The following is a 27,041-nucleotide window of genomic DNA, read 5'->3' on the forward strand; positions in this document are numbered from 1 at the left end:
CAGAGCATCCCACACTGCTGAGTTACTGGGCTGGTAACAGATTGCCTCCCACTGTCTTGTTTCCATAAAGCTCTTTGCAGGGGATATAGTGTTTCTCACTACTTTGATACAAATCCCCTTTCTGCTGGGGAAAAAAGGCTGAACAAGGGCAGCTTTAAGATCTTTAGTGCAGCTTCACCATAAGTGTGTCTGCAGGAACTGCATTCTTCAAAATTGCCTAAGCTCTGTTACATGGTTTATTTTGTCCTGTCAGACATACCACAGTGCCCTGCCCAGCAGCAGTCCTGGAGCACATCTGTGGCCACTTTCTTTACTTAGCTTTTTTCTTCTTTGCTCCAGATTTTTCCTTGCCTGTTTCCTTCTCTCCTATTCCCTTCAAATACTTCTCAAGCTTCTGGTAGGGGCCGAGGAATCTGCGGACCATTGTACCTTTCCACCAGGCCTGCACCTGCAAGTGAGGGAGAGAGAGGCCTGAGGGGAAATCACTGCTGGGGTACCTGGTACAGCTCAATGCCTGGAGAGTCTTTCCTGTGCTCCCCAGCCACAGAAGGGAGCCCCCAGCCCATGCAGCAGCCTTTGGGCCTGTGCTGGTTGTGCCAAAGGCATCCATAGCTGGGCTGAGGGCACCTGTTGCTGGTGGCCAGGGAAAAGCAGGGGCACTACCCTGTCACCTTCCCTGTATCACCTGTGCAGTGATATTTGCAGGAGACTGGCTGCTCCCCTTTCATTTCCCTTCTCAAACCTGCAGCCAGCTGCTGGCTGAGTGTGCCCCAGCAAAAGGAACAGGCTTTGTCCTTCGCTTGTGCCACCACACACCAGCCATCTTTCTTGGGCTGTTTTCTGCCTGGACAAAGCCTGGGGCACAGATTATTAACTCCCAGCTGCTGCTGGAGCAGCAGTGCCTCAGCTTTGCTCCCCTTTACCTTCACAGCACTCCTCAGCTCCAGGGCTTCCCGCTCTCTTTGTTTCTTCTTGGTCTCCTTGTCTGTCCGGTCAATGATGATGGTTGTCTGGAACGTCAGGCACTGCAGGAAAGCACAGGGATGGCAAAAGCCATGAAAACACATCCCCTAAACTGCACAGCCAGCCTTCAGGGCTCACTGTGCCCAGCCATGTGCCAGGGCAGGCCTCACCCGGACCCTGGTGCAAAGATTCTTTCCCTCTGCTGCCTACAGGTCTCATCCTTGCTACACACTTCCCACAGCCCTGCCAGGACAGCTCAGGCCCATGGTTGTGGTGTCTCTGCAGCAGGGAGCTCCAGGGCAGCCCAGGGATAATGTGTGAGTGGGGACTTTCCTCCCCACCTCCATTATTTGATCTTTCCTAAATCCAGATGGCAAATGTTGCTCATTACCACCGTCAGTCCTCAGGCACTTGGAGCTGCTGCCAAAGTGAAACCTCTCACGGCCTGGATGTGATTAAGCCCTGATCCTGTGCTGTAAAATGGCTGCCTGATGCTTCCCAGGCAGCAGCTGGTGGTGGGGAGGACACTTGGTCCCCCAGGCCAAGCAGCAGATGATCTACAAACACACTTGGGACCCTGAGATGACAGTGTGCAGAGTGAAAAATGAGCTCACAAGCAGGAAAACATCCAGCTCCATCCCATCACTTCCAAGCCATGGACGGTAAGGAATGTTTACAAGTAAATTCCTTCTGGTTTTAAAGCACACATTTTTCTAGATGCTTTTCTCTGTTCTGTGCTGCTGTTCTGCTGTGATCAGAGCTCAGCAGTTAACCAAGAACCCAGTGGGGCAGGAATGGTTGTACCCAGAATCAGCTCCCTGATCACAGAGCTCTGTTCAGCTGAGAATGTGTATCTGCAGGAAGGGATGAGCTTCCAGTCTCAGCTGTGTTATCCTGATCTTCCTAGAAGGAGCAGATTTGTTCAGACTCAGGCAGCAAAGTAAGGTGAGGCATGCTGATGGGATGGGACAGTACCTCTGCCCCTCACACAGGCTGTCAGTAGCTTTCTCATTACTTGCTGGTATTTGAAAATAGCATCATCATCCCTCCTTGATGTCACAGGTGGCAAATAGAAGATGACATCTCAGCCCCTGTCTTCCCAACACAAGTGCCATAATCACAGCATATGCCTCAAAATTACTGATTTTTTCCTGTGGTCCTCGTTTCTTATCCAAATGAGTGTAGGAAAAAGCCCAATGCAATTTTGCATGGCTAAACATTGAGATGCTGATGTCTTACCTCCTTGGCAAATCTCTGCATTGTTTCCAAGTTCTCTGCTTTTAATGCTCTTATATCATCCAGTTCTTCATCTTTTGCAGCAGTGTCTTTTTGATACTTGTCTATCCAGTAATCCAGCCTCTCTTTCACCTTCTGCATGGAGAGAGTGGTGCTCAGCATGGTGCAAAAAGAGGGCACAGGTGAGAGGTTTGCTATTACATGGCCTGCTTTCAGGATGGGGGTGAGAGTCCTGTCAATTGTGCATGGTCAGTGTTTCCTTCTCATCTTGAAAGCATCAAACCCCTAAGACTGCTCATAAATTACTGCAGGGCAGTTACTTTGTGCAGTCAGTTCTGATGAAGCAAGTGACAGCCAGAAGCCATTTGTTGTGTGTATATACAGAAGGAGGGGAGGGTTTAAAAAGCACAGTTTGTCAGTGGGAGAGCTTTTATCCTCTGCCTGACTCCCTCCCTGCTTTCTGAATTAAGCTCAGCACACCAGGAATAAGGTCCCAGGGGACAGCACTTCACACTATTTCAGGTTGTGAACTTGGCTTTGTGTTCATGAATAGGGCAGGTGTTTCTGAAACAGGCACCCAGATGACTTCCTCCTATTCACCAATAACTTCTCCATAGCAACCACCGTGATTGCTTCCATGGAAAAATAATCTGAGGAAAAGCATCAATCTCATTACAGCATCACAGCTGGACACACAAGGGGGATGGAGGGCATGGCCATGCTCCTGTCTGCAGCCCCTGCAAAGGCAGCAGCTGCTGTCTGAGCACTGAGGGGCTGCTGCTGGGCTGGCTGCTGGAGCTCAGCCAGGCTCAGCATGTGCTGGGGCTGTCCCCTCGCTGGGAGCATTGATCACACCAAAGCTCTGGGGTGCAGAGCACACTGTCCAACTGCTCACAAGATACACCACTGCTTTGCACTCAAATTACATTTTTAAAAAGGTATTATCTCCTATTAAATTCTGTACTGGCAGTGACCTCAGGCACCCTGCAGCAGTCCAGGTTTTCTTCTCATCATACCATTTATGAGAGGCTTTGCAGCATTATTCACTGTCAAGTTATTCACTGTTAGTAACAGGAATGCTCTGAACCTCTGAATCAACACCACAAGGACATTCATGCTGCTGAAAATGTGTACAGTAGTTGTGGTTAGCAATGATCCAACCCCAATTCTTCCTCAATAAGGCTGGACTGGCAGTTTGTGTCATTCCCTCCCCAGTGTCCCTCCCCTCTGCACAGCCCTTACTTTGGGCTCTTCACTGGGGGTGCTGGGAGCCCCAGTGACAGCTAAGTAGGGTCTAAATAAAATTCCAGTTAGCCAAATACAACTATCTGAGAGAGGAAAAATCCATAACACCTGAATAAACAATGAAATTCAGTACATGAACCCTAATTTTAAGGAAATATATCTGTATGTAGCAAATCCCAAGCCTTGGAGAGCTAGGTTAATTAAGATTTGAGGACAAGTAATCATTCAAACTGCAGCAGTCATGAACCTGGTACATTTGATGGAGCAATAACTGTTTTCCTTTGGGCACTAATCGATTATATGGTGTTTATAGGTTGCTATTTTAAGCATTGGCTGACAGTCACACATACCTGATACTCTTGCATGAGGAAATCTTCAGTCTCTGTGTGAAGCTGAATCTCCTCATCAATTTTGCTCTTCAAATTCTGTGATCAGAGCAGACAGAACATGTGTGAGACACTGTTGGTGTGTGTGTGTGCACACACTGCTGCTGAAAGCTGAGTAACAAGTGCTGGAGCTCTGTGTAGTCCACAGACATTTTGCCCAGTGATAAAATCAGCCAAGGCAGTCCTTGCTCCCAGGCCATCCATGAAAAAAGGACAATTAGATCTGACCTTGATCAGTCAAAAAAAGATGCTTGCAAAACCAGACCATTTTCTAGTCCTTATGGCCACAGAAGCAGCTCTATGTGTATAATCTGCTGGGGGCACTGCTGGGAGCTCAGGTTGCCAATACCTTTGGATACACTTCTGGGTCTGGTTTTCTGGCCATGGCATTGCTTGAAGCATTCCCTGTCTCCTACAGCCATGCCATCCTTGTTGTTGCTGTTTGCAGCATTATACAGAAAAACAATAGAAGAGATAAAGGTGTCTATCCCCAGTGAGTTTTCTCATCCAGCTCAAACAGCTGTGCTGGTGACTGCAATGGAGAACAGAGAGGGCATCTGGGGAGCAAGGGAGGGCTTTTCCCTTAATAGATGGAGAGGCCTTTCAGTATGGGCCATGGGGAAGGACTTACCTGGATTTCCTTCTCCAGGGCATTCTCTGCACTGCTGCACTTTTTCTGGGTTAGTTGGATCTGGAGATCTGAGTTTTTCTTCAGGTAGTTGCTCTCTGTGTCCACTTTGGCCGTGATCTCTTGAAGCTTATCTTTAAGGCCATCAATAACTTTTTCTCGTCTCTAGTGGAGACAAAAGCAGCACAAAAGCAAGCCTGGAAACTGAGTTCAGCTCACCTTCCTTAATCTCTCCACTCCCTGATAAAGTAAGAAGAGACAAAGCTATGGGCTTCACTTTCACTTGAATGTTGCTCCATTTCAAGGAGCATTTCAAAGGTTAGTTTTAGCTGTAACCCATATAGGCAGCAACAAACCCATCAGCAAGGAGTGATTGCCTCTGGAAACAGCAGACTGAGGAACAGAGTGGGACAAGAAGGCAGGCCTGCTCTCTGGTCAAGGAATTGATTCAGTCATGCTTAAGATAAACATTAATAAAAGCCAAATAATTTTAACCACTTAAAGTTAGGCTTTACTGTTACTAACACCTTGCATTAGACTATCTCAGTGAGTGAGCCTCTTAAGAGGAGGATAATGTCTCAGCCCCACAAAAGCCAAAGTTTGTTATCCTAAAGTATACTCTATTCCCTGGATTTTTTTTTTTCTAGTTATGCAGCAACTGTATAAACACAGCCTTAGGAACAAGTGCAAATCTAATGCTGACTTGCTCGTATTTTCAAACAGTTCTTTGTTGAAATCTTACCAGGTAGATGGTGCCCACTTCATTATGAAAACACACCCAGGGCAAGGAAGCAGTGTCAAAGAAAATCTGCCTATGAGGTCCCAGCCTCTCCCCATGCCTTGCTCTGCAATGGAGCTGAGCTTTCCTGAGGCAGAAAGCTCAGTTTTCTGTTCCCTAGAGTTCTCCCATACAGCAGAATCCTGAGTGGTTTGTCCAGCTTTTGGAGCATGCTTAGGAAGCAAAGTGCATTTGCTTGATTTGGGATTGCTGTTCTCTTTACTCCTTTTTAATTAATTTATTTGAATAGCAGATAAAGGTTCATTACCCTGGGGTTGGAACTTGGGACAAATGCCTGTAAAATGAAGACTTTATTGAGTTAAAAAGGTCATCAAAGCTTCCTGTGTAATTATGCAAGATCAATGTGAATGCACCCAACTGCTCCATTACAGCCTTTCTCTTTGCTTCCCTGCCATGCTGTGGTGGGTTTGATATTCATCAGCCAAACCTCCACAGCTGAAGATGAAATACCAAAGTGCTGACATTTTTTGAAGCCCACATATCTTGTCTCTGAAGCACCTCGCATTCCTTAGCTGTGTAAACATGGAAAAACGCCACTAAAAGAAGCCAGCTCAATAGTGCTGTGTTTGAAAGCCCTTGCAGCATGACTCATTTGGAAAAAGTCTCCTTATAAGAAGAGTCTGGAACAGTTAAAAGGAAAGTCCTTCCTTCTGCACCCCTTGTCATGCATAGGAAGAGTAGAGTACATTTATGAGGCTCAGGATAATTGGGGCCTTGGCTGATGCTGTTTTGTGGGTTCAAAGATGTTCACGTGTTTTTCAATGTTTCAAACATCAGATACTATTTTTATGGCCATATCATCATATGACTGCAGACAGCTACAGACATGAGCTGTTTGTGCCTCATTAAGGTTTCTGGTCATGGCCTTCATTTTCCCTGGCATGGAACTTTGGTAGCCATTGGGAGGAGTTGTGTTCCTGGTCAGTAGACAGGGGATGTGAGTGTACCACTCTATTTTGAGATTGTCTTCCTGGGTCTTAGTGGAATGATGTCCAAACTGAAGAACCAGCAGAGAGACTGAGGAGATGCTAATTTTAAAAAACCCACAACTTTTTGTGGCGCAGAGGCTCAGGGAAGTCAAACACTGCTGATGTCAGTATGTTACTGCTATCTGCTCATGATCTGCAAACTTGCCAGAAAATAAGGGTTCAGCCTAGGTTACAAAGCACTCAGAGAGTTGGGGCAGAGCATGAACTTCTCACCAGGTTATTTTCTTTTTCATTTCACATTTATTAAAGAAAAAAAGTGCTTTTGATTCCCAGGCCTCAGCCGGGATGGGGGCCTATCTGCTCTGTTGTTTTCTCTGGTGAATGGCATGTCTGTGGTTTGGATTTGGTCTGCAGTGTTGTAAAACACACTGGTTAGAGGTGGGGAGTCTGGGGGCTTGGTTACACAATCCAAAGCAGACAGGAAGTGAAATGCAAAACCCACGGGTGGTTTACAGCAGCATCTGCCTGGCCAAGGAATGCGGGCTGCGGGTGTGAGGGCAGCTCCTGCTGCAGGACCTGCAGAGCTGGGGCACCTTTGGGATTTAGCTCAAGGCTGTAAATGCAGCAGTAAATGCCCACTAGCTGTGGGTACCATCTGCAGAGTGTGCTGTTCCCCAAACTTCAGGGACAATAACTGGGAAAATGAGTTAATATTTATTCATTCTGGTTTATCATAGCAAAGGTCCATGCCAGGACATGGAATGCTTTCATAGCTGATGCAGTAAATCTCTGGGCTGCTTATTGGGGATGACTTCAGCGTTGAATCTGCCAAACCAAATCGTCCCTCGTATCCAAAACTGTCAGAAAACTGGCAGAGACCAAAATCAAAACCCAGGAAATAATTGTCAGGAGCCAGACTGCTTCACAAGCAGGTAAACAAGCTGATTTTCTCTGATCTCTCAGCTCACAGACATCAGCTCAGGGGCCTGTCTGCTGTCACCTGGTGCCACTGGAGTCATCCCCACAGATGCTATTTGGCTGCAAAAGCAGCTGCACTTAGCTGGAAACCTTATCCACACTCCTATGTTTTCATTTGCTTTGATTTATCTCTCTTGTAAGTGCCACCAAGCTCTTCCACAGCAATTAGTGTTTACAGTCATAAAATACAGCTGGTTACAAAAATAGCCCCCAGGAGTAAACAGTCTGAGGAATTCTGCAGCAGTGCAATGCTGCCCATTTGGCAGGGGAAGGAGTGCTGTGCTCTGTGCTGACAGAGGCCCTGCTCTGCCTTGCTCCCACACCAAATGCTCAGAGCTCAAAGCTCTTCCTGGCAGCTGTGGCATCTCAGCTTGCAGGGCCTGGAGATGAGCTTGGATCCACACAGCTGCTGCAGCCTGGGCTCACTCCCCTGAAACCACAACAGGGGAGCAGCAGCCCTGCAGGCACTTCAGTAGGGCTCTGCCTGCATCACTGTCCCAGCTCCACACCACCCTCGGGGAATGTCTGTGCCCCAGGGACAGCAGGGCATGGACAGAACGTTTCTGCAGCCCTTGGCCAGCTCAGCAGCAATGCCAGCAGCTGCAGGAGAGCCCCTGGAGGGGCACTTTGCTGGCAGAGGGAGCAGACCTGTTGGCAGCAGCACTCCTATGGAAAACCCTGCCCCTCTGGATCTCGTGCACCAGCCCCAGGTCCTGCAGTGATCCTTGGGGCTCTGCCAGCAGGGAAGCTCAGGACCATCACAAAACCTGTGCCTTCTGCTATAATCATCCTGTGCATATCTCCAGTAGAAACATGCAGCAGTGGGTGTGTGTATGTGTTTAAAACATTCCACAGAACACTCTGTTGATGCATTTGTCCTCCTGGGAGAGGAAAAGGGAAGAAACATGGGTTTTAATCTTGCTACTAAAAGCATGACTGAGTGATGCACTGATACAGTGGGTCTGGGTGTGTTATGAGAACTGACAAAGAATTAAAGTTACAGATCTGTTTTCACTGGTCCTGTGGTGCAGCGGCTTGGCTTTCTGTCTGTTTGGTAGCTGTAACATTACTGCTTGTTACAAAATGACACCACTACCTGCACACACGTATAACAGGAGTACACCACAAAACCTACAGGACATAAAAAGTCTTTGGGTGAAGAACAATGCAGGAATGCTAAATTTTACATTCCTAAATTTTTATCTTATGCTGCATAATCCTGTATGATATATTAATATGTTTCAAAAGCTGCACAGGCTGCTGTTACTTGTCCAGGAAACCAGAGAAAGTATTTTCATAGAAACTATGAAATGAACAGAGCAGCAGCAAACAGACCCCCTGCAGCCAAACCTGAGCTACCAGTGCTGCTCCTGCACAGAGACGTAAGAGCAAAACCAGATGCACCATTTCAGCTCTTTTAGAGACATCAGTGCTTTCCAAGAGAAAACAAAATACAGAACATTTAGCATTAGATTTGTGTTCCATTAGAAAGAAAAATTAGTTGAGCAGGTTAATACACTATTAATTAGCATCTTATTAAGAGGTAGAAAGGCTGAAAATACAAATTCACAGCAACATGAGTGAGACAAAGGCCGTGTTTTTCTGGTTCCAGGATGAGAATTGCTCGCTTTTGTTTTCTCAGCCATGTAGGCTTTTGTCTACAGGTCTGTGCATTATTACTGCTGTTCAAAGTACTCCAAAGTCAGTGAAGCTGTATTTTTATTTTTAATTAGTTGGCAAGGTGACAAATCATGCAAGTGTCTGTAAAACTGCCTATGGGAAAATCCCATATGAAGCAAATAGAAATTATTCTCCCTTGGGAGACACAGTGAGACACCATTATTTTTGGCACAGCAGGAAAGCAGTACTTTAAAGTAGTCTTGTCTTTGATTTATCAAAGCTGAAACTATAAGGGAGCTCAGAAAAAGACTTTTAAGCTTGAAATATTTTTTTTAAAAATCCCATATAAGTCCAAATCCCACTTGATGAGGCAAAACCCAAGAACTGAATTAGAAAGGACAAGAAGATCCCCCCCCTCTCAGCACGGGAGCTACACACATTTTTATGACTGCAGGAGGTAGGAGAGGTGCAGGGCAGGACACAGAGAAGAGGCCCCCTGACTGTGGAGGGCCAGGACATTGCTGCTGGTACAAGACAGGATGATTACAGCCCCTGGGAAGGCATTAAACCAGGACTGGGTATGTATATTGTGTGCATGGACATGGTGAGGTTTGCAGAGCACTACACAGATGGAGAAATACCTTATAACATTCACCAGCCTGGGGAGTGGGAGAGCAGGAACTTCCCAGGAGCCATCAGAGTCTGACTGAGAAGGGACAGTGTGAGAAGCAAATATGTCTCCCCTGTATTTACAATTAAACTTTCCACTGTGTATGCATCCAGGCTGCCAGCACAAAACCTTTGTGTTCTACAAACCAAACTTCACCAGCATGTCTGGAGCTTAAAATTCCTCTCTATAGTCAACTATATCCTGGCTTGATTACTCTCCACACTTTTATCCAAAGACAAAACTCAGTGACACCAATTCTTTCCTCAGATGCCCTTGCTATCCTCTTGCTCACCACGGAACCAAGTGTCAGATTCTAGTTCCTTCCCCCAGCCCCTGTACAGCTCTGCCCCAGCTTCCCTTCTGCTTGTTTGCTATCACACATCTGCCTCAGCAGGGCCAGGTTACATTTCCATGTTGAATGAGCATCCAGTCTGAGTTGTCTGGTGAACATCAAAGTGACCAGTGATAAGCCATTCAATTGATCTGCATTAGTGTAGCAAGTTTTATATTTCCAGAATGCCCCATATTTATTGTGCATGCACACAACCTTTGCACGATGCAGACAGAAGGGCTGAAGCTTTCCAGAAAGATTAAGTTGACAGCATATGTGCAATAACATTGATCTGCCCTTGTGTGGGCATGTTTGGGATTTTCTGATGTCTGGAAGCCTAGAAAAACAGATTAATAGAATGACACTTTCCCCAGATGAAAATGTAGGTAGAAAAATGGCCTGCCCCTATGATAGGTGTCTATCTCACTCCCTTTGGCACACTTCCTTCTGTGCCAAATGATCTGTCATGACTGAGTATGACAGGACCTTAGATACTGTTATCTGCAGATAACCTCTTTCTTACTGATTGCACTATCTGTGCTTTGTCACTCCCAGCAGAGTTTTTGGGATATTCTAATTTGACCATGGTCTCTCATGATTATGAGCATTTTGAGCTCCCATTTGAAAACCATCAGATGCTGCTCTTGAAGTCATTAGTGGGATTGTTCCAAGTACAAATCTTTATTGTAATTATTCTGCTCCAGTACTCCTAAGTGGTGGCTCAATTGTGTATGGCCATGGCCCCCCTGAGTGCTGGGCAGCAGAGGCCAGCTTCCTAACAGGCTTCCCCCTGGCAAGATGCCCAGTGCTAAGTGCTCTCACCTGAAGGTCTTGACCAGTTTGTTTCTTGACTTCTTGCAGCTGTTTCTGGAGTGCCTTTATGTCCTTCTTTCCTTTTTCCTCCCTGAGGTGGGAAAATACAATCACTTGAATATATCAAAAAAGACAAGAGCTGTTTACCTAGAAGAGGAACTTCCTGTCTCCTGATACATTGAGGTAAGATAAACAAAGACTTCTCACCAAAACTACTGACTTGTTCAGTAAATCCTGAAAGAAGAGGTGCATAGACTGAGCAAGGCAGATGGGAACAAAAGGGAGAACAAGCAAAAAAAAACAGGGGATGCTCTTATTGAAGGCCTGGAATGGATTTGAGGATGATGCAATTATTATAGTGGAGATGGAAGATGGCTGTCATTGAGTCACAGTTTCTACATTTAGGCAAAAAATGCCTGAGATTCTATACAATAGCAAGCCTGAGCAGCAGAGAGTGCCAAATTGTGTTATTAGGTGCGTGAGAATGTTGTTTCTTTCATATCAGACCTAGAATCTTCCAAAAAGCACTGCCTCAGGTTCTGAGATCATGAAGGGACCTGAAGGAAGTGTTCATCTGTCTAAAATAAAACAGATGCAGTAAATATTCTAGGTATTATTATCTTGTTTCCTCAGAGTGCTTCTCTTAGATTTTATGTTTATGATTAGTTTTAAAACCAGTAAATACTACCATTGGTCCCTGAAATTTTGTATCCTATTCCAACATTACAATCACACATGCATTTCATTTTCAGAGTCCTTATCTGGGTGACTGATGAACAAAAGCTCCTGATAAGGAGTCTCCCATCATCTCACTGCAGGTGGCTTTCAGAACAGTGTATTTACACAAAATGAGGCAAGTATTTATTATCTTGAAGGACAGATCAAGTTCATTCCATGAAAAGAATGTATAGTACAACATGGCTAGATATGATTGACAGAAGGGGATAAAAAGGATTATGTCCTTTCTGATTATAATTTGTCTGCTCTTTTCTACCTGTCAGTATTGGATAGTTACTCCACAGCCAATTGCTAATCTCATTCTTGCTTTCTGTCCCTTCCATGGATAAACAATAAATCCCTTGGTTTTAGACAATGGAAGTGGAAGAGTTGGGTTTCATGCTTGAAGTCACACATTGCACTGAGCGGGGGATTTGCCCTGGAGGCAGATCCCTGAGTCACCACAAGAGCAGTTCCAGTAGGTTGGACTCCTGGCAAATCATGACTGAGAGCAGTTGTGCTGTGCACCCTCAGTGAGGGGCCTGAGCTGCTACACTGAGGTAGCTTTAAAGTGGTGAAATATTTGTCTGCAATTCTCTCTGACAGTTTGGGATTGAACCAGAGGTTTGCATCCCTAAAAAAAAAAAAAGGGGGGGAAAAAAAAAACCAAAAAAAAACCACCTTTAGGCTCAGAAGTTTGAGCTGAGAAATCACCAGTTTGAGCTGAGATTATAACAAATGTGTACCCTGGAAGATTTGGGAGAGAAGAGAATCACAGCACAGTGGCTCGTGGATTAGCCTTAAATACAACCCCTCTTTCACCATCTGTGCTAACCCCTCACTGCTGCTGGGAAAAGGGAGCCCATTAGCATATGGGTCAGAGCAGATTCTCCTGGGCATCAGACAACCTAAAGGCCATATGTTGCTGGCCCTGATTTGAACAGATCCTCTGCTGCTCTGGCTTTCACTGGGGACAGAAGTTAAAGATCAAGGAGCTCCTACATCACATTATGTTTTAATTGAAATGAGGCATTTGCACTAATTCAGCCACTGGTGTCCACTGTGGTCAAAGCTCAGGCAATTCCTAGGTCAGATGAGTATCAGACCCATCCACTGTTTCTTTCCAAAGGGGAAAATTTGCAGTTTGCAAAGCAAAGAGAATAATTCAAGTTTTAAAAGGTATCCCTTCTGTATTTTAGTTTTATTGGGTTTTATTTCCTTTTCAGCATGTACTGAGTGGGAATGGTTTTCAGCATTTAAACAGGGAAGAACTGAACACAACACTGACCTGATGAGGATGTCATAAAACTTGCCCTTTCTTGCCTTCTCTCTCTCGTTAGCATCTGTTAGGCTACTAAATGTTCCCAATTCCTCCATCTTTTTAATAGTGACTGTGATTACATCACTTGCATACTGCCTGCCAGGAAGAAAAGGAACACAACAATACTTTACAGGTGCTGGTAGTATCCATTACTGTTTACAGTAAAATGTAGGGAAATAAAATATCCCTTTTCTGGTCTTATGTCCTATCAAACCCAGGAGTGCTTCTCCCATGGTATCTGTTTATTGTACATCTGGAGAACTCAGTATTATGAGCTGCTGGAAATTTATAATTTAAAATGCTGCCCAGCATGCTACTCTGGGAAATTGCAAAGAGGCTCAAACATATCCATGCTGTGCCAGACTGTGTTGCCATTAAGAAGGCCTGCAGCAGTGATGGCAGGTGGATCTTGGAAAATGAGACCTGGCCATGTAATAGATGGCCTTGGAATATCATGATGCATGTGGCATTTACATTTTAGCTGCATTTCCCTCATTTGTGTTAGAATCTTCCTTAAACCCATTGTTGAAATGACATTAAATTACAGAAGCCAGGATGCAGAAAAGTGCATACTGAGCATTCAGCTGCATAATCTCATTCAAACCAAAGGCTGTTGGTATTTCTGCAAATCAGGACACTGGTTTAGGTGCAGGAATAAAGTTTGTTTAAAAAAAGAAAGAAAATCTTTAGTTTTTATATACATTACCTTTTCTATAGTGGCTATAACTGCCACAGAAGCTCTGTGTGCCCTGCAGAATGACCGAGTTCAAAAACAAGGCTCAGATCTCCCTTTGCATGTGGGATCAGCTAAAGGCACCTGAATCCAGGTACCCAAACATGAGCACTGATTAGTGCCTGGCATGATTTCTGCCCAGGCAACCATTATCAACGGGGTGATGTTTTACAGCTCCATTCAAAATAAACTCCTGGTCATTAGGTAGCATCCAGAGGCAAGCAAAGGCTGGAACTAAATGGTCTAGGAAGGATACCACTCCTATCCCTACAGGAACTCCTTTCAGACAGAGACTGATGTACTCTGGCAGTGGGAGAGCAACGATTTTTTTTTTGCTTTCAAAAGATAGACTGAGAACTTTACAGCTCTGAGCATCCCTCACAGGTCCTTCACTCACCTGTCAGCATAGATTTTTTTGAGCTTCTCTAGAGCCCGAGTGATGTGTTTCTTGGGGGTTTTGGAAGATCTTTTGTGATCTTCAGTTTTCCCCTGCTGCTGCTCTTGTTCGGTGTTTTCCAGGACTGTTTGCCCACTCTCTTGCTTTGCTGCCATAAGCTCTGGGAAGTTGATACCCAGCTCCTCCTGGATCACTGCTTTCGTTTCCTGGATGGGAATGAAAGGGGATAAGGGAAATAAGAGAATGAGGGAAAAGGGAATAAGAGAGACCTGTTTGCACATTGCACAGCAGAACTAAACCCTCTGCAACATTATGTGATAGGAAGGAAAATTAGTAATTAACTAGAATGAAGCTATACTGAGAACAGCTGATAGTGCATGTTACATTTTGCCAAGAGTGGAAGATCAGAAACATTTCTGTTGGTTAGTTTTGAGCACACAGTGTAGCTCATTGAAGTTTATGGGCTCAAAAGTCCTAAAATGACAGGACTAGAAAAGGCCTAAAAAGGTGAAATCATTCACTCCAAGAGATGATGGTTCAGACTGTTCTTAATCTGACATGTTCTTAATGGCCTCCAGCAGTGCAGACTACACACACTCCTGTCATTGCCAGCACCTCACAATTTTCTTTACCATAATAAAGTTTTTTCTCCTCAACAGTATTTTAACTCCTGGCTTGTTGTCCTGGTCTCTAGGCACAGAGAACAAGTTGTTCCCTCCTTTTTTGCAGCAGTTTTTACAAACTGTTAGCCTGTTTCTCCTCCTCCTTCTCTCCATCTTAGACATTTCCCACTGCCTGTCACCAGAAACTTTCCCTACAAAATAATTGTTATAACTAGAGCTGTGTGGAAATAATTGCAATAGACTTTCTGTCTGCTATCTGCTTAGCAGGTTTTTTGAGAGTAACAGCTGAATTCAAAGGATAAATTCAAAATATTGGCATCTCTCTCCTTCATGGAAAGGTATCTTGTGATTGAGTACAATTTCATTAAAAGAGGAAAAGCCCCCAAAAATGCAAAGGTACACTTTAAAATCAGCTAAGCTCTTGCTTCTAGGAAATTCTCTGCTTTATGTGTTATGGATAAAATGCAGGTGTATACACTGAGACATTAAAAGAGAACATTTTGTTGCTTGCCTACCAGCATTTCTGTGGCTGAACACTTCCTAACAGCACTGCTGACTGCAGCTAACACAGTCTCTGCCAGCCCCATCCCTGTGCACAGCTGCCTGCTCCCCACCCCGCCTGCTTGGGGAAGCAGACAGAGAATTCACTGTGATGAAACATTTTCCAGCAAAAAGGAAAAAAAAAAAAAGTTATTTTTAGCAACACTAGTTCTCAGTCCAGATCCTTCCACAACCACACACACATTTGTGCCAGCAGAGCAGAGAAAACAAGTGGTCAGGGCAGCAGCTGTGGATGCCAGGAGCACTTGCAAAAGTTACTTGTCAGGCAAGTCAGGCAAGGCTCTGTCAGAGGCTGGAGCTGCTGCTGCAGTCTGTGAGGGCACTGCAAGGAACTGCTTCATGCTGAGTGTTTTGGACAGCTCTGGTTGGGATGGATCAGCCTCTGGCAGTGCCTGACTCATCAGTGACTACAGAAGGAGGATAAGTGACTATGTGCTTAATTTTTGGACTGTTAAATTTACATTCAATTAATCATATACAAAACATACACTGTCCAATGAAAATTGCATTGTTAATTAGAAAAAAAAAAAAGGGCTTAAATAGCTGGTTGGTGACAACTGCACTTCAGAAAGAACTAATTTTGGTAAACAAACTGCTTTAATATAATGTAGATTTTATGAATGTTCTGATGTTTTTTAATGTCTAGGAAAGTTCAAGGCAGGCAATAACTGAGTTGTCTGTAAACAGTAGGTAGTTACACGCTAATAATCAACAAATAACTATGTAAAAGCAAGAACTTTATAAACTGCATGTGTTACATCTGTGTAGTCTCCTAAGTGCTTGTGTGTTGCCCAAAATCCAGCAAATAGAAAGGCTGCCTTCCTCTGGGGCATGCACTGTGTGAAGCAATGTGCAAGAGCATCCAATCTGGAAAATCAGTGAGGTGCTGGCCCACACTGTGATTAATCCTCTCAAAAATGTCATCAACTGAAATTCAGATGTCAGTCTTTGAAAATGCCATTGCTTTGTCTGCCTGATAGAACTCCAGGGTATTTTGCAAATACAGATCTTGTACAAATACAATGAAAACAGCCAAATGTAATCTGAGAAACAGGGAGGAGTAGCAAATTACAGAGCACCAAAGTTAGCAAGTAGCTTCCCTAAGCCATTTTCTTGTTTCTAAATTGTTTCCTCCTCAAATTGTTTTGAAATCTTTAAGTACACAAGTAGGGTGTCTAACCTGTGAGAAAGTTGTGTTCTAAGATGTGACTTGGTGAAAATGAGCATCTGTGATTGAAGAGAAAAGCAAAGGTGTTTTCTCTGTAATTTACATGTCCCTTCAGTAGATCTATCAACCTGAGTCTGTGTGTCTGAAGAGGACAATTCCTGCTGTCCCAGAGATTTGCTCTTTCTCTGCCTTTTGCTGCTGGCACATGAGAGAGGGAGAAGCATCCTCTGGGAGCAGTTGAGGCCGCTCCCAGGAGTCTTTCAGGGGAGCAGTGCCCTCTATGGCACAGACTCAGCATCGTTCCCGCCCTGAAAATCAGTGTAACTCCAGCTGCTGCTGCACCTTTGCCATGGCTTTTTGGAAAAGGTAATATGGAAAGGAAGCACGTAGAAAAATTTGATTTAACTTCCTCTGGCATTCTTAAGTGGTACATTAGACAGAGTGAACATCATTAGATGTCAAAACTCAGATCCCGGTTTTTATTTCCATCCTGGTTGTGAATTTTTTTCTTGAGTTCATCTTAAAAAGGTTTCAAACCTGCTAGCACTGGAAAGAGCCTGCTGTGTCACTTATAGAGCACAGTACTTAGAGCCACTGACCCCTCAGGACAGTCCCATCCTGACTCCTATGTCTAACAGAAATGTCACACCACTTCCTCCACAGCAACAAACCCCTGCCTGAGCATTAGGAATTCTCTGTTCTCCACATCTCTGCCCAACCATCTTAGCTATGATGCCTGTTAGAAATCAACTAATAATTAATGAGCACTGAGAAAGGGCAGTTACTAATATATTTTGAAATGCATCTTTCTTAATACATTGTGGGAACAAAAGGATCTTTGGCATGGACCTGGAGAGGAATAGAATTAACCTGGTTTTTGAGTACTTTGAAATAACCTATACATTTCTACTTTTAAAATAGCTCTGTATCTACAGAAGAACCTACATATGTTTTGCTTCCTTTCCCCCAGTTCTTTGCTTATTGTCTAACCACAGAGATTTTAAAATCATAATCTTAGAAACTTCATCTTGGATCAGAAGAGTCCTTTGCACAAATTCTTGACTAAGGCTTCTCAGTGATGCTGCAATATAAATATTTAAATTAGGTAACTTTTATTGTGTTTCTTCACCCAAGAGTCATAGAATCACAGAAAATATATTTGAGTTAATTTTTTTGTAATGCTGGTAAAAGATATAAAACCAAGACAAAGGAAAAAAAATATATGATATACATCTTTTAAAGCAGTGGCACATACAAGGTTGATGTCTGCCTTGTCTGAAGGTGGAACTGGCATGATGTATCCAATAATTGTAAGCTGATCCACACAGCTCTCCAGCACAGCACCAAACATCAGAGCTTCCACATGAGTGATTTTTTCCATTTGTTTAGTCTCTGTGTTCTTGCTAGGAGGAACAAAGATAAAAGATACCAATCAGAAAAATGCTGTGGTGTTAGTAATGTCAGCAAGAGTAGTTTAAACTAAAGGTAGACCCAAAATAGCCTTATTGCAGCCTTACATATACTTCCCTGGCTTTGTTTATAACCTTCCATACACTGTTTATAAGAGGAGCTGGGCTCTGCTAATGGCTGCATTCAGGGACAGTGGGAATGTTTAGCTTTCACAAAACAAAGAAGTCCTGGTCCCTCCTCCAGCAGATCTGGGTAGACAGGCTGAGAAGGGAATGGGTATGGAGGGCACAAACTGGGTGAGGTGCCTCATTATTCAGTTCAGGGGGGGGCAGTGGATCATAGTGGACTTTGGGAAATGACAGAAGAAAGGTGCCTTTTCATAAGAAAAACATAAATCCATATCCTTTAAAGTGTCAGAGGGTGAACATTCATGCTCTAATCATTCCTCAATATTACTGTGTAGCCTTCACACTTTTATGATCCCAGTCCCCTCTCAGCAGGAACTGTTACCATCTTAAGATGCTGAAAGTTAAATAAGAACCAATATCTGGACTGAGTAAACAATCGTTAACTTTCTGCATTATTTTATTTTAACTTGCAATTCAAACATGAAACTGCTCTGATATACACTTAAGCACCCTCTGACTTGCCTACAGATGTAATATTGTGAAAGCATCTCTAAGGAAAAGTGAAAATTCACTATTAATCCAAAAATACCTAAGAAAGCACCTGCACAACAATGGGGAAATTCTCTGAGAATGGTAATGTTTTGATATGCCATTGGACAATCCCTCCAAAGCCTGTACATACAAAGCAGGTATTTCTTGTACAACATGTAGCACAACTGCAGTCCGAGGTGGCTGAGATCCTGAATGTCATTGCAATGGAAGTATCAACAGCCACTAACAAAATCTTAATTTGGCTGCTCTACCTACAACTGGATTTGTGCCATCTGTAAAACCCTTGCATAAACATATCCTAAGCCTGCAAAATATTACAGCCCAACCTGTAAGCATGCCAAGGAAACACATCAGGCAGTCCCTGTTAGCATAGGACATGGCCATATTCTGTGAAAATTAAAGAGGTTTGGAGGCAGCTTTGCTCTGCATCACTGGGAATCAGTGATATTTCATAAGCAAGTGTTTAAAAATATTCATACTTGCTATAACATTTCTGTAGCAGTTATCATTTGTCCTCCTCCTTTTTTGTTGTTTTTTTGAAGAAAGTACGTAATTTAGAGGTGGATCATGAAGTTAATTTCACTTGGCAGAAAAGAAGAGCCACTTTTCAGTGCAGGTTTATTTGATGTCTGTTAGTACAGAATAGGTAAAACAAACAAAAGATTCAAACTCAAAACAAACTCAGATTTCACACATCTATTTCCTGACATCCCTGTCTGTTGCAGGAAGTTGTTTAATGCAACACTTGTTGAAATGTGCTGGAAGAGGACAGGGCTCTCCCTGGGGATGAGATTAGAAAGTGTGCACAGGGCAGTGACTGGGATTGCTCTCAGTAAATCCATAGGAAGGGCAGAGACCAGGGAGAGACAGAGGTATTTAAGGTAAAGGATAATACTGCTCTGGGTCAAGGGAGAGTAAATTCCCCTAAGCCAGGCCATTGTGATAAGGTTTCTAACTCCTGAATGGATGAAGATACAGAACAGCCTTTCAGCCAAGGTAATGGCAGAGGCATCCTGATTTATTTCAAGAAGGTTGTCTAAATCATGGCAGGAAAAGATAACAGCAAAGTAACAATTCTGAATATTATCAGTATGTTCACTACACTTGTATTGTTTGTAACCACTTACATCTAATTCCTCTGAGCAGGGCTTTTGATGGTCACCTAGGACAAAGAAGGAAGTGATTTCATCCCTTTGCTTCTGAGATTTTTTCTCTCTTTTATCTTAATTATAACAACTTGAGATAGGAATCTGATAAAAGTATTAACAAAAAAAAACTGGCAAATGATCTGTATAATACACTAAACCGATCACTTTTCTTGTCAACCTTGGAATCAATTATAGAACTGGAGATGCAGCATTTTTTCATCAAGAAAAGCAGATCTTCAGTCAACAGACACTAATAAAATATTTTCTATGTTTTACTCATTTTTATCTTTTTCAGAAATCCATGATCCATATTTTGAGTCTAAACAACCTAAGAATAATCTATTACATGTGGAGTCATAATGCTAAAAATATGGTGAAAAAAGATGTGTTGGGAGATAGCTGTGACAGATGATTACAGCAGCATTTTTGGAAAAAAAAAAATAACACATGCAGCTCTCATAGGAAAAAGTGACTTATTTGGAAACAAAGGAGGATGCAGCAGCTTTTCCTCTTTTCCATTAGCAGCTTCTGACCAGGAGAGGATTAATTCAGGATATTAATATGTTTCAAGACAGCTGGCAGCTGGAATGTTTCTCTAAAGGCCCTTTGCTGCTTTGCTCCTCCTGTGTATCTTCTCTTACATCCCCATCCTTGCTCAGCACATCCATGTGCCAAGCCAGCAGGGTCTGGGCTTGTGTTCAGTTGGACTTGAGAAGGAAACCACTGTCTGTGAATTAGCAAACTCTACAGATATGAGCTGCTTGCTCTGGATTTCAGTGTCAGCACAGTGCCCCTCAGACCATCCACTGGCATCACCCTGCACTGTTTTATTTGCTGAAATCCCTCATTAAACTTTATTAATAATAATTAAAAAAAAAAAAAGTATTCCCCTGTGACTTTTGGATTACATTCTTTCCCTGCTGATATAAAGGGAAAGAAAAACATATCAAGTAATAATTTTTAAAGCAACTGTATAAAAGGTCTGGCCTCCTGCTCCTTCGGGGATTGCAGCTCCCTCTGCTGTGTGAGAGTCCTGGATGTTCATTTCTCCCACCCTGCTGCCTGATAAAGGAAAATGGATACAAGAGCAGCATTTTGTGCAGCATTCCTTGTAGTCAAGAGAAGAGACTCCAGTGAATTCCAGTGATAAAATGCATAGCTGAGAATGAGAATCCTCTTTAGATCCGTTTGGCAAATGATTGGCAAAGAGAGGTTCTGAATATCCACAGGAGCAGCAGCTGAGCCAGAAATCACAAATAACTTCATTTTTACCAAAGAAAGGTCTCTTGAAAAAGTAAAATAGGTGTGGCCTTACCTTACACAGCTCTGCTTCCTGCTTGAAATACTAGGACAGCAAGGTGCTCATTTAAAAAAAATAATAAGGGGGGAGGGAGAAGGGGCAAGGAAAAGAGAGGAAAGAGGAGGAATGGAGAGAGGAAGAGGAAGGGAAAGAAAGGGATGGGAAGAGAAGGAAAGGGAAAGGGACCATCAAGGTTCCTCAAGGTTTCCCTTCCCTTCACTTCCCTTCCCCTAAATCACTTCAAGTGCTGTGAAAATGCACCTGGATTTCTGGCAGTGTGAGGAAAGTGGCAGAAATCGGGAGTGAATAACCCTGACGTGAGCAAATGGGTAAGTACATGCTTCCAGATCTTATTTTGGAAAATAAAGGAATGTGTTACAGGGATTTCGGTGTCGAAAATATGTTTTCTGCCTCCAAGGCGATATCAGAAGTAAAATAAATGTGGAGATGATTCACTGACTGAGGGTGAGAACACCGGACGACGAGCAGGGCCCGGAGCCCACCGCGAACACCGAGGGCTGCTCTCTCCCCCCGCGCTGCCTCTCTTCGGGCCCCTCGGTTCCTTCCACCGCCGCGGCCCATTTTCATTCGCCCTGCCCAGAGCGGCCCGCGCTCCCCTCGACCTCTAACCGGGATCTGCCCCCATTTCCCCGCTCCCGGTCCCGCTCCCGCCCTCACCGGGATGCGCCGCCCGTCTCCATGGCAACCACCACGCTCGGGGGCCTCGCGGGGCTGCCCGGCGGGTGCCTGAGTAGCGGGGCTGGGGCTGTCCCTCCTGGGATCGATCTTGCGGGGATCGCCCTGGAGCACGCGTGCACAGGACAGGGGACACGGGACACAGGACAGGGGACACGGGACGGGCGGTACCTTCCTTACTGGGTGCTGCTCACTCCGGCAGCTCGGGCTGGCCGCTCGGGTCCTCGTGGCGCATTTCCCGGCAGGCAGCGGGGCGCGGGTCTCTTTCGCCGCCATCTTGGGGCGCTGCGGGTGAGGAGGAGCGGGGCCGCGGGCCGGGAGCGGGGCTGGGGGGTGCTGCCCCCGCTGTGGGGCCTCCGGCGGGCGCGGGGCTCCCGGGGCGCGGTGGATGGCGCGATCCGGGGCGGAGACAAGGCGGGATGGCGCCGATGCGCGGCGGATGGTCCCAGTCGCGGGTTGGGGCCCTCGGCTGGAGCGGAGCTGAGGCGGCTGCTCTGGGGGGCAGCGGAAGCTCCCGGAGCTCCGGGTGGCTCCCGGGCAGCCCCCGGGTGTTCGGGGTCCCGCTCGCCGGGCCGGGTGGAGCTGCCGGCCCGGGGCTCATGGCTGTGTGTCGTTTGCAGGCCTGCCGGGACCGGGTCTGCGGGAGGACACCATGACCGGGAGGTGAGTGAGTGCTGGCTCTCGGCTCGGTGCTGTTGCAACGTTCCTGAGAGCGTTTGTTGAAGCGGTGTTCCCCTGCCCGGTGTTCCCCTGCCCGGTGTTCCCCTTCCCGGTGTTCCCCTGCCCGGTGTTCCCCTGCCCGGTGTTCCCCTGCCCGGTGCTCCCCTGCCCGGTGTTCCCCTGCCCGGTGTTCCCCTGCCCGGTGCTCCCCTGCCCGGTGCTCCCCTGCCCGGTGCTCCCCTGCCCGGTGCTCCCCTGCCCGGTGCTCCCCTGCCCGGTGCTCCCCTGCCCGGTGCTCCCCTGCCCGGTGCTCCCCTGCCCGGTGCTCCCCTGCCCGGTGCTCCCCTGCCCGGTGCTCCCCTGCCCGGTGTCCTGCCGGGCCCTGTTGAACGCCCACAGCTGTATCCCTGTTCTGAAGTCTCTTGAGCTGGTTGTAGGTGCTGTTCCGATGTGCTGCGCTCCCCCTGGCCTGTCAGTAAATATCAGTGTGACATTTGTGGGTTTGTTAATCTCCATTGTACAGTAGAGCTTTGGGATGGACTTTTTCCTTGAGTAAACAGGGTATTGTGTTTTTCTCATGGGTGAATTTTCTGTTGTGCCACCGTAGGGATTGAGTTGGCAGGGGAGTCAGAACTGGATGGTCTTAAATGTCCTCTCCAGCCCAAACCATTCGATGGTTCTGTGAATCACAGCTTTATTATCTCTGGAGTTTGTCCTGTTACACGTGTGGCAGGTAGAACTGGGTATCTCACTTGGATCCTGCTGGATCCCGGGGCAGGTGCTGGATGTCCTTGGGCCAGATGTGCTGTCTGCTCGGTGCGTGGGACAAGTCTTAGAATGACTTTACGTGGGCAGTGCCTGAAGAATTGTCCTGAAGAATTACTGAGGGGTTTGTGCAGTGCCGGTGTCCAGTGGATGTCAGGCTGTTGCTCTGGCTGTTCACTCCTTTAAAGCTACAAATCAGGGGCAGCTCATGCCTTCTATAGCAGTTACTGCAACACAGGAGAGTTGCTGTGGTGTATAGAAAAAAAGCAATGTTTACTCGTTGTTAGTAGATACTTAGGAACAATATCTGCTAATGCTGCAGCATTTGAAACTTAGTATGAAGCCAGTATTGTTGTGCCAGGAGTTTATGACAAGCAGAAAATGCAAAATTCTCTCAAATACTTCATGTTCCATATACTCAGCTTTCCTCTTTTCATTGAACATAAGTATTTGCAGTGATTTGTAAAAGTTGGCTGTTTCCTCTGCTGATTTCTACTGGTGTGGAATTTGTTTCTGCTGAAGCAGCCTGTGATTTGTTTTTATTTTTGTTACTTTGGAGTGATTCATAATTCACAGATGTTTTCCATGTCTTTAGGCTGTGGTGCAAGGCCATTTTTGCTGGCTACAAACGTGGCCTCCGAAACCAGCGGGAGCACACGGCCCTTCTGAAAATTGAAGGTGTTTATGCCCGTCAGGAGACAGACTTCTACCTGGGCAAGAGGTGTGCCTATGTGTACAAAGCTAAAAAGTAAGTGATGTTTCATTCTTGTGCTGAATTAGCCAGTTCCTGTATTGGCTTTGTAAATGCTAGGAGACAATGATATTACATGAGACATTAGAGAGCAAGTGTGATGAGAAACAAGTTTTGCCTAAGCTTGGCAAAAACTGAAGGTGGGCCGATGGAGTAAATTGAGATGGGTGAATTTGTGTTAAATACTTTAAACTGTTGAGTTACTTAAACAGTAAAGTGATTTTGTGAAGCCTGGATGAATTTGTATTCTGACTTTTGTGTGTCTGAGCAATGTCTGTCACTTCTGCTCTGCTGCCATTGGTAGACACCATGGGATCAGCTGCTTATTGCTTCCACTTCTTTTTTTTTTTTTCTTGAGTACTGTCAGAATTAACCTTGAATAAAATGGATCAAACTGGTAACCATCATTTCCAGCATGGTCCGTGGCTCTTCATTTAGGGTGATTTCTGCTATCTATTGCAATGGCCTATTCTCCTGCCTTCAGTGTGTCTGGAGAAATAAGGTGTTGGCAATTTCATATTGTTGATTTTTCAGTCTCATCCTGTTAGCAAAAGTGTTTTCCAAATTTTTGAGCTTTGTAAGCTGTTAATACTTGTCCAGTGGAACTTCTGATCAATTACAAGGTGTAATTATGCCTTTGAAAGGTACAGTGAAAATCCCAGGCCAGGAAAATTTCACAGCTAAATAAAAGTGGATGTTGCTCTAGTTAAAGATGGCTAGGGAGCTAAATTATTGAGGTGCCTTAGAGGAACCTAAGGCACCTCAGTTGTCACTGCTGGTGACAGCAGAGCTGTGACTGCCCTGCTGAGCTGTTCTGTGCCTCCTTTCCCCCAGCAACACGGTAACCCCCGGAGGCAAACCCAACAGGACCCGCGTGATCTGGGGGAAGGTGACGCGCGCCCATGGGAACAGTGGCATGGTGCGCGCCAAGTTCCGCTCCAACCTTCCTGCCAAGGCCATTGGACACAGAATCCGGGTGGTAAGTGGACGTGGTTAGCAGCAAGATATTTATTGGCAGGTCTTGGGGTGCCTTTTAATTCCACACAGTATGAGGGAACATTTGAATTCTGGTTTTGTTGTGTTGCTGCTGGGTGTTCAGCATGGCTCGGTGACTGTTTATTTTGGAGCCTAGAGAGGCTTTTTCCTGGCTTCATATGCTGAGGGGGTTTGTCTCTTTGTCAGGTTTGTGTGCTTGCTCAGGTTGTCTGGAAAGGCTCTTCAAGTTCCAGGACTCAACTCCTTTCTGAAGCTGCCTTGATTTCTTTTCCACCAATCTGTTCTGTGTATTTTTGCACCCTTCTACTCCACCTTTTGATTTTTTTCTTGCGTCCCAAATGTTTTAACTGAGGGCAGTGCTCTTCTGTCGTGGCCACTTCCACCTGTCCCCACTGTTGGCATTTTAGCCACAGGGCTTCAGTGGAACTGTCCTTTTCAGGTCTCTCACCCAGAGTTGTGATGTAATATTTTCATAGTGATGCTGTCAAAAGGAGTATAAGAGGGGTGCAGTCCGTCCTTTCTGTCATTCTCCTGTGCCTTAGAAAAAGCACAGTAGGAGCAGCACAGATAATTCCTGAAATCCAGAGCCATGGGAGCTCTTGTTGGTGCACAGGAGGGCTGGCTGCCACAGAGTCTGTGCCACCAGCAAAGTGCTCCTGCAAGTCATTCTCACACTCTTCTGCATAAACTGGGGATTGCTTTAATAGCAGTTGAACATGGTCTAGATTGTAACTGCAAAACGTGTGTTTGAATACAAGATTTCTAACATGATTCTCTGGTTTTGTGTTTTACAGATGCTGTATCCATCTAGGATCTAAATTTTTATTCAAAATAAAATGGAGAATCTCTTTAACTTTTGTATATTTCTGGTTTTATTGCCTCCACCAATTTTGAGAGACCTCTTTCTCAGTAGGGTACAGACAGAGACACTAAATCCTGGCAGGTGCAAAGCCTCTCTCACATCTCACAGTAGTAGTTCTGGTAGAATCCCTGATAATGAGCGCACATGTTCATGGGCAGCACGTGTGCCTGTAGGGTCTGCTTTGTGTAAATAATTTAAACACATTTTCATTGCACAGCTCTGTAGTGCCCAGGTGTTAATGCTGTTTTCTTGGCCACCCTTATCCCAGCTTGTCATGTAGGGCAGTGAGCATCTACCTGCACTTCCTTAGTTCTTTTCATTTTGCTGAACAATACGGTGGTGAAAAAATGAACTTACAGTTGTGAAGTGCAAGGCTCAGTTTCTTATCTCTGAAAATGCTCCCAAAATACTGGGTGGTTCAAAGGGCAGTTTGAGGTGAGTACAGGTTGTCATGGCTGCTGCTGATGTCACAGTCCCACAATGACCTGTGGATACCCTGTGAGAGCTGTTCCACATACACCAAGTAGTTCCATCATTTTCAATGCATCCTGGTTGGTCGGGCAGGTGAGTCTGTTGGCTCAACCACACCTTGAGCCCACTCCAGTGCAGTCCCTCCTTCCCAGGGCATGAGAGCTTCCTTCTCCCTGCCTGGGCCTGCTGCCAGTGTGTGTCATGGAGCCCTCTGAGTTGTTGGCTTTGCAAGTCTGCAGTGGGCTGGTATTTCACAGCTAATCCTCTTCTTGCTGAAAGAGGTGGAGTAGTTGTGTGTGCAGAATATATTGTTGGGTAAATCATAAACATTACTGTGAACTGGAATTAAAAACTTGACCCAACTACTCAGCTCTGGTATAGAAATTATTTTGCTGGGCTTAAAGACCTAAGCCTGCTGCCAGTGCTGTCCTTCACAGCAGGAGAGCCTTTGCCATGGAAAACTGCCTTTTTTTAATCTGTGTAGAGAAATTGCAGTTTATGGGATATGGGACCAGGTCAGGCAGGGCTTTTAGTCTTCCACAACTACCAATGGGTTGGACATGTTGGATTCAAAGAAGGATGGATGGGATTTCCAGCTTTAGGCATTACAGAGGAAGGAGGCAGAAACATAATGAGCAAAGTGAACTGTAACAACAGGTTAGTAGGCCTGTGGTCACTATCATATAGTTGGGTTTTGCTGATGAGAAGGGAGTAAGTTCTGAGTTTGATACAAGATGCCCAAATACACATAATCATCCCTTTTCTTTCCCCTGTAACTTGTTTCTGTTGTACCAGACTGCCAAGGTACAAAGCCTTTTTCTGGGAGGTCCAACCCCAGGAAGCACATGGCTGCAATTTGTGAATCTTTGTATCAAAACTGCTATTTTCACATTCATTTGGTCCCACCCAACCCAGCCTTGGCTGCTCAGAGCAGCAGCTGTTGCCTGTTTTGAGCCTGTGCTGTGCAATTGCCTTTGCTACTTCCACTGCTTTCCCCAGCAGCACAGTAAACTGACGTGTGAGAGGAAGCTATGGCATCCAAGGAGTCAGCCTCCTTTGTGGACAGAACCACCTGGGATTTCCTCAACCTACTGGACATGCTGGGGAGCCGGAATGGACGAGTGGGTGTGATGGAGGTGGACCATGCTGAGTCAAGAGCTCCCTCATTGCTGGTGGATTTTACC

The 27,041-nt window shown here is 45.2% G+C and overlaps 2 protein-coding genes across 2 annotated transcripts; one reads left to right on the forward strand and one right to left on the reverse strand.

Moving 5' to 3' along the window:
* Positions 1 to 210: 210 nt before the first annotated feature.
* On the reverse strand, positions 211 to 21,384 carry IQCG (IQ motif containing G). The gene is made up of 10 exons (XM_058812563.1): positions 21,335 to 21,384; positions 17,374 to 17,521; positions 13,767 to 13,972; positions 12,604 to 12,732; positions 10,608 to 10,689; positions 4,462 to 4,623; positions 3,795 to 3,869; positions 2,203 to 2,334; positions 924 to 1,025; positions 211 to 448 (listed from the first exon to the last, which is right to left on the reverse strand). The coding sequence occupies exons 1-10, from the start codon at positions 21,355 to 21,357 to the stop codon at positions 311 to 313; spliced, it is 1,197 nt and encodes a 398-aa protein (XP_058668546.1). The 5' UTR covers positions 21,358 to 21,384; the 3' UTR covers positions 211 to 310.
* A 116-nt stretch (positions 21,385 to 21,500) lies between these two features.
* Positions 21,501 to 25,377, forward strand: RPL35A (ribosomal protein L35a). The gene is made up of 5 exons (XM_058812407.1): positions 21,501 to 21,643; positions 21,973 to 22,015; positions 23,373 to 23,525; positions 24,363 to 24,507; positions 25,319 to 25,377. The coding sequence occupies exons 2-5, from the start codon at positions 22,005 to 22,007 to the stop codon at positions 25,340 to 25,342; spliced, it is 333 nt and encodes a 110-aa protein (XP_058668390.1). The 5' UTR covers positions 21,501 to 21,643; positions 21,973 to 22,004; the 3' UTR covers positions 25,343 to 25,377.
* Positions 25,378 to 27,041: the final 1,664 nt, after the last annotated feature.

The sequence above is a fragment of the Ammospiza caudacuta genome, chromosome 11 (assembly GCF_027887145.1).
Source record: "Ammospiza caudacuta isolate bAmmCau1 chromosome 11, bAmmCau1.pri, whole genome shotgun sequence".
NCBI classification, from domain to species: domain Eukaryota; kingdom Metazoa; phylum Chordata; class Aves; order Passeriformes; family Passerellidae; genus Ammospiza; species Ammospiza caudacuta.

Bases quoted from the DNA above. Each gene is read 5' to 3' on its own strand.
- RPL35A (XM_058812407.1), top strand. The intron at 23,526-24,362 runs GTAAGTGATGTT...CCTTTCCCCCAG, and splicing joins TATGTGTACAAAGCTAAAAA to CAACACGGTAACCCCCGGAG. The intron at 24,508-25,318 runs GTAAGTGGACGT...TGTGTTTTACAG, and splicing joins TTGGACACAGAATCCGGGTG to ATGCTGTATCCATCTAGGAT.
- IQCG (XM_058812563.1), bottom strand. From the start codon at position 21,357: ATGGAGACGGGCGGCGCATCCCG. The intron at 17,522-21,334 runs GTGAGGGCGGGA...TGTTCCTCCTAG, and splicing joins GAGACGGGCGGCGCATCCCG to CAAGAACACAGAGACTAAAC. The intron at 10,690-12,603 runs GTCAGTGTTGTG...TTCCCACCTCAG, and splicing joins TTTTATGACATCCTCATCAG to GGAGGAAAAAGGAAAGAAGG.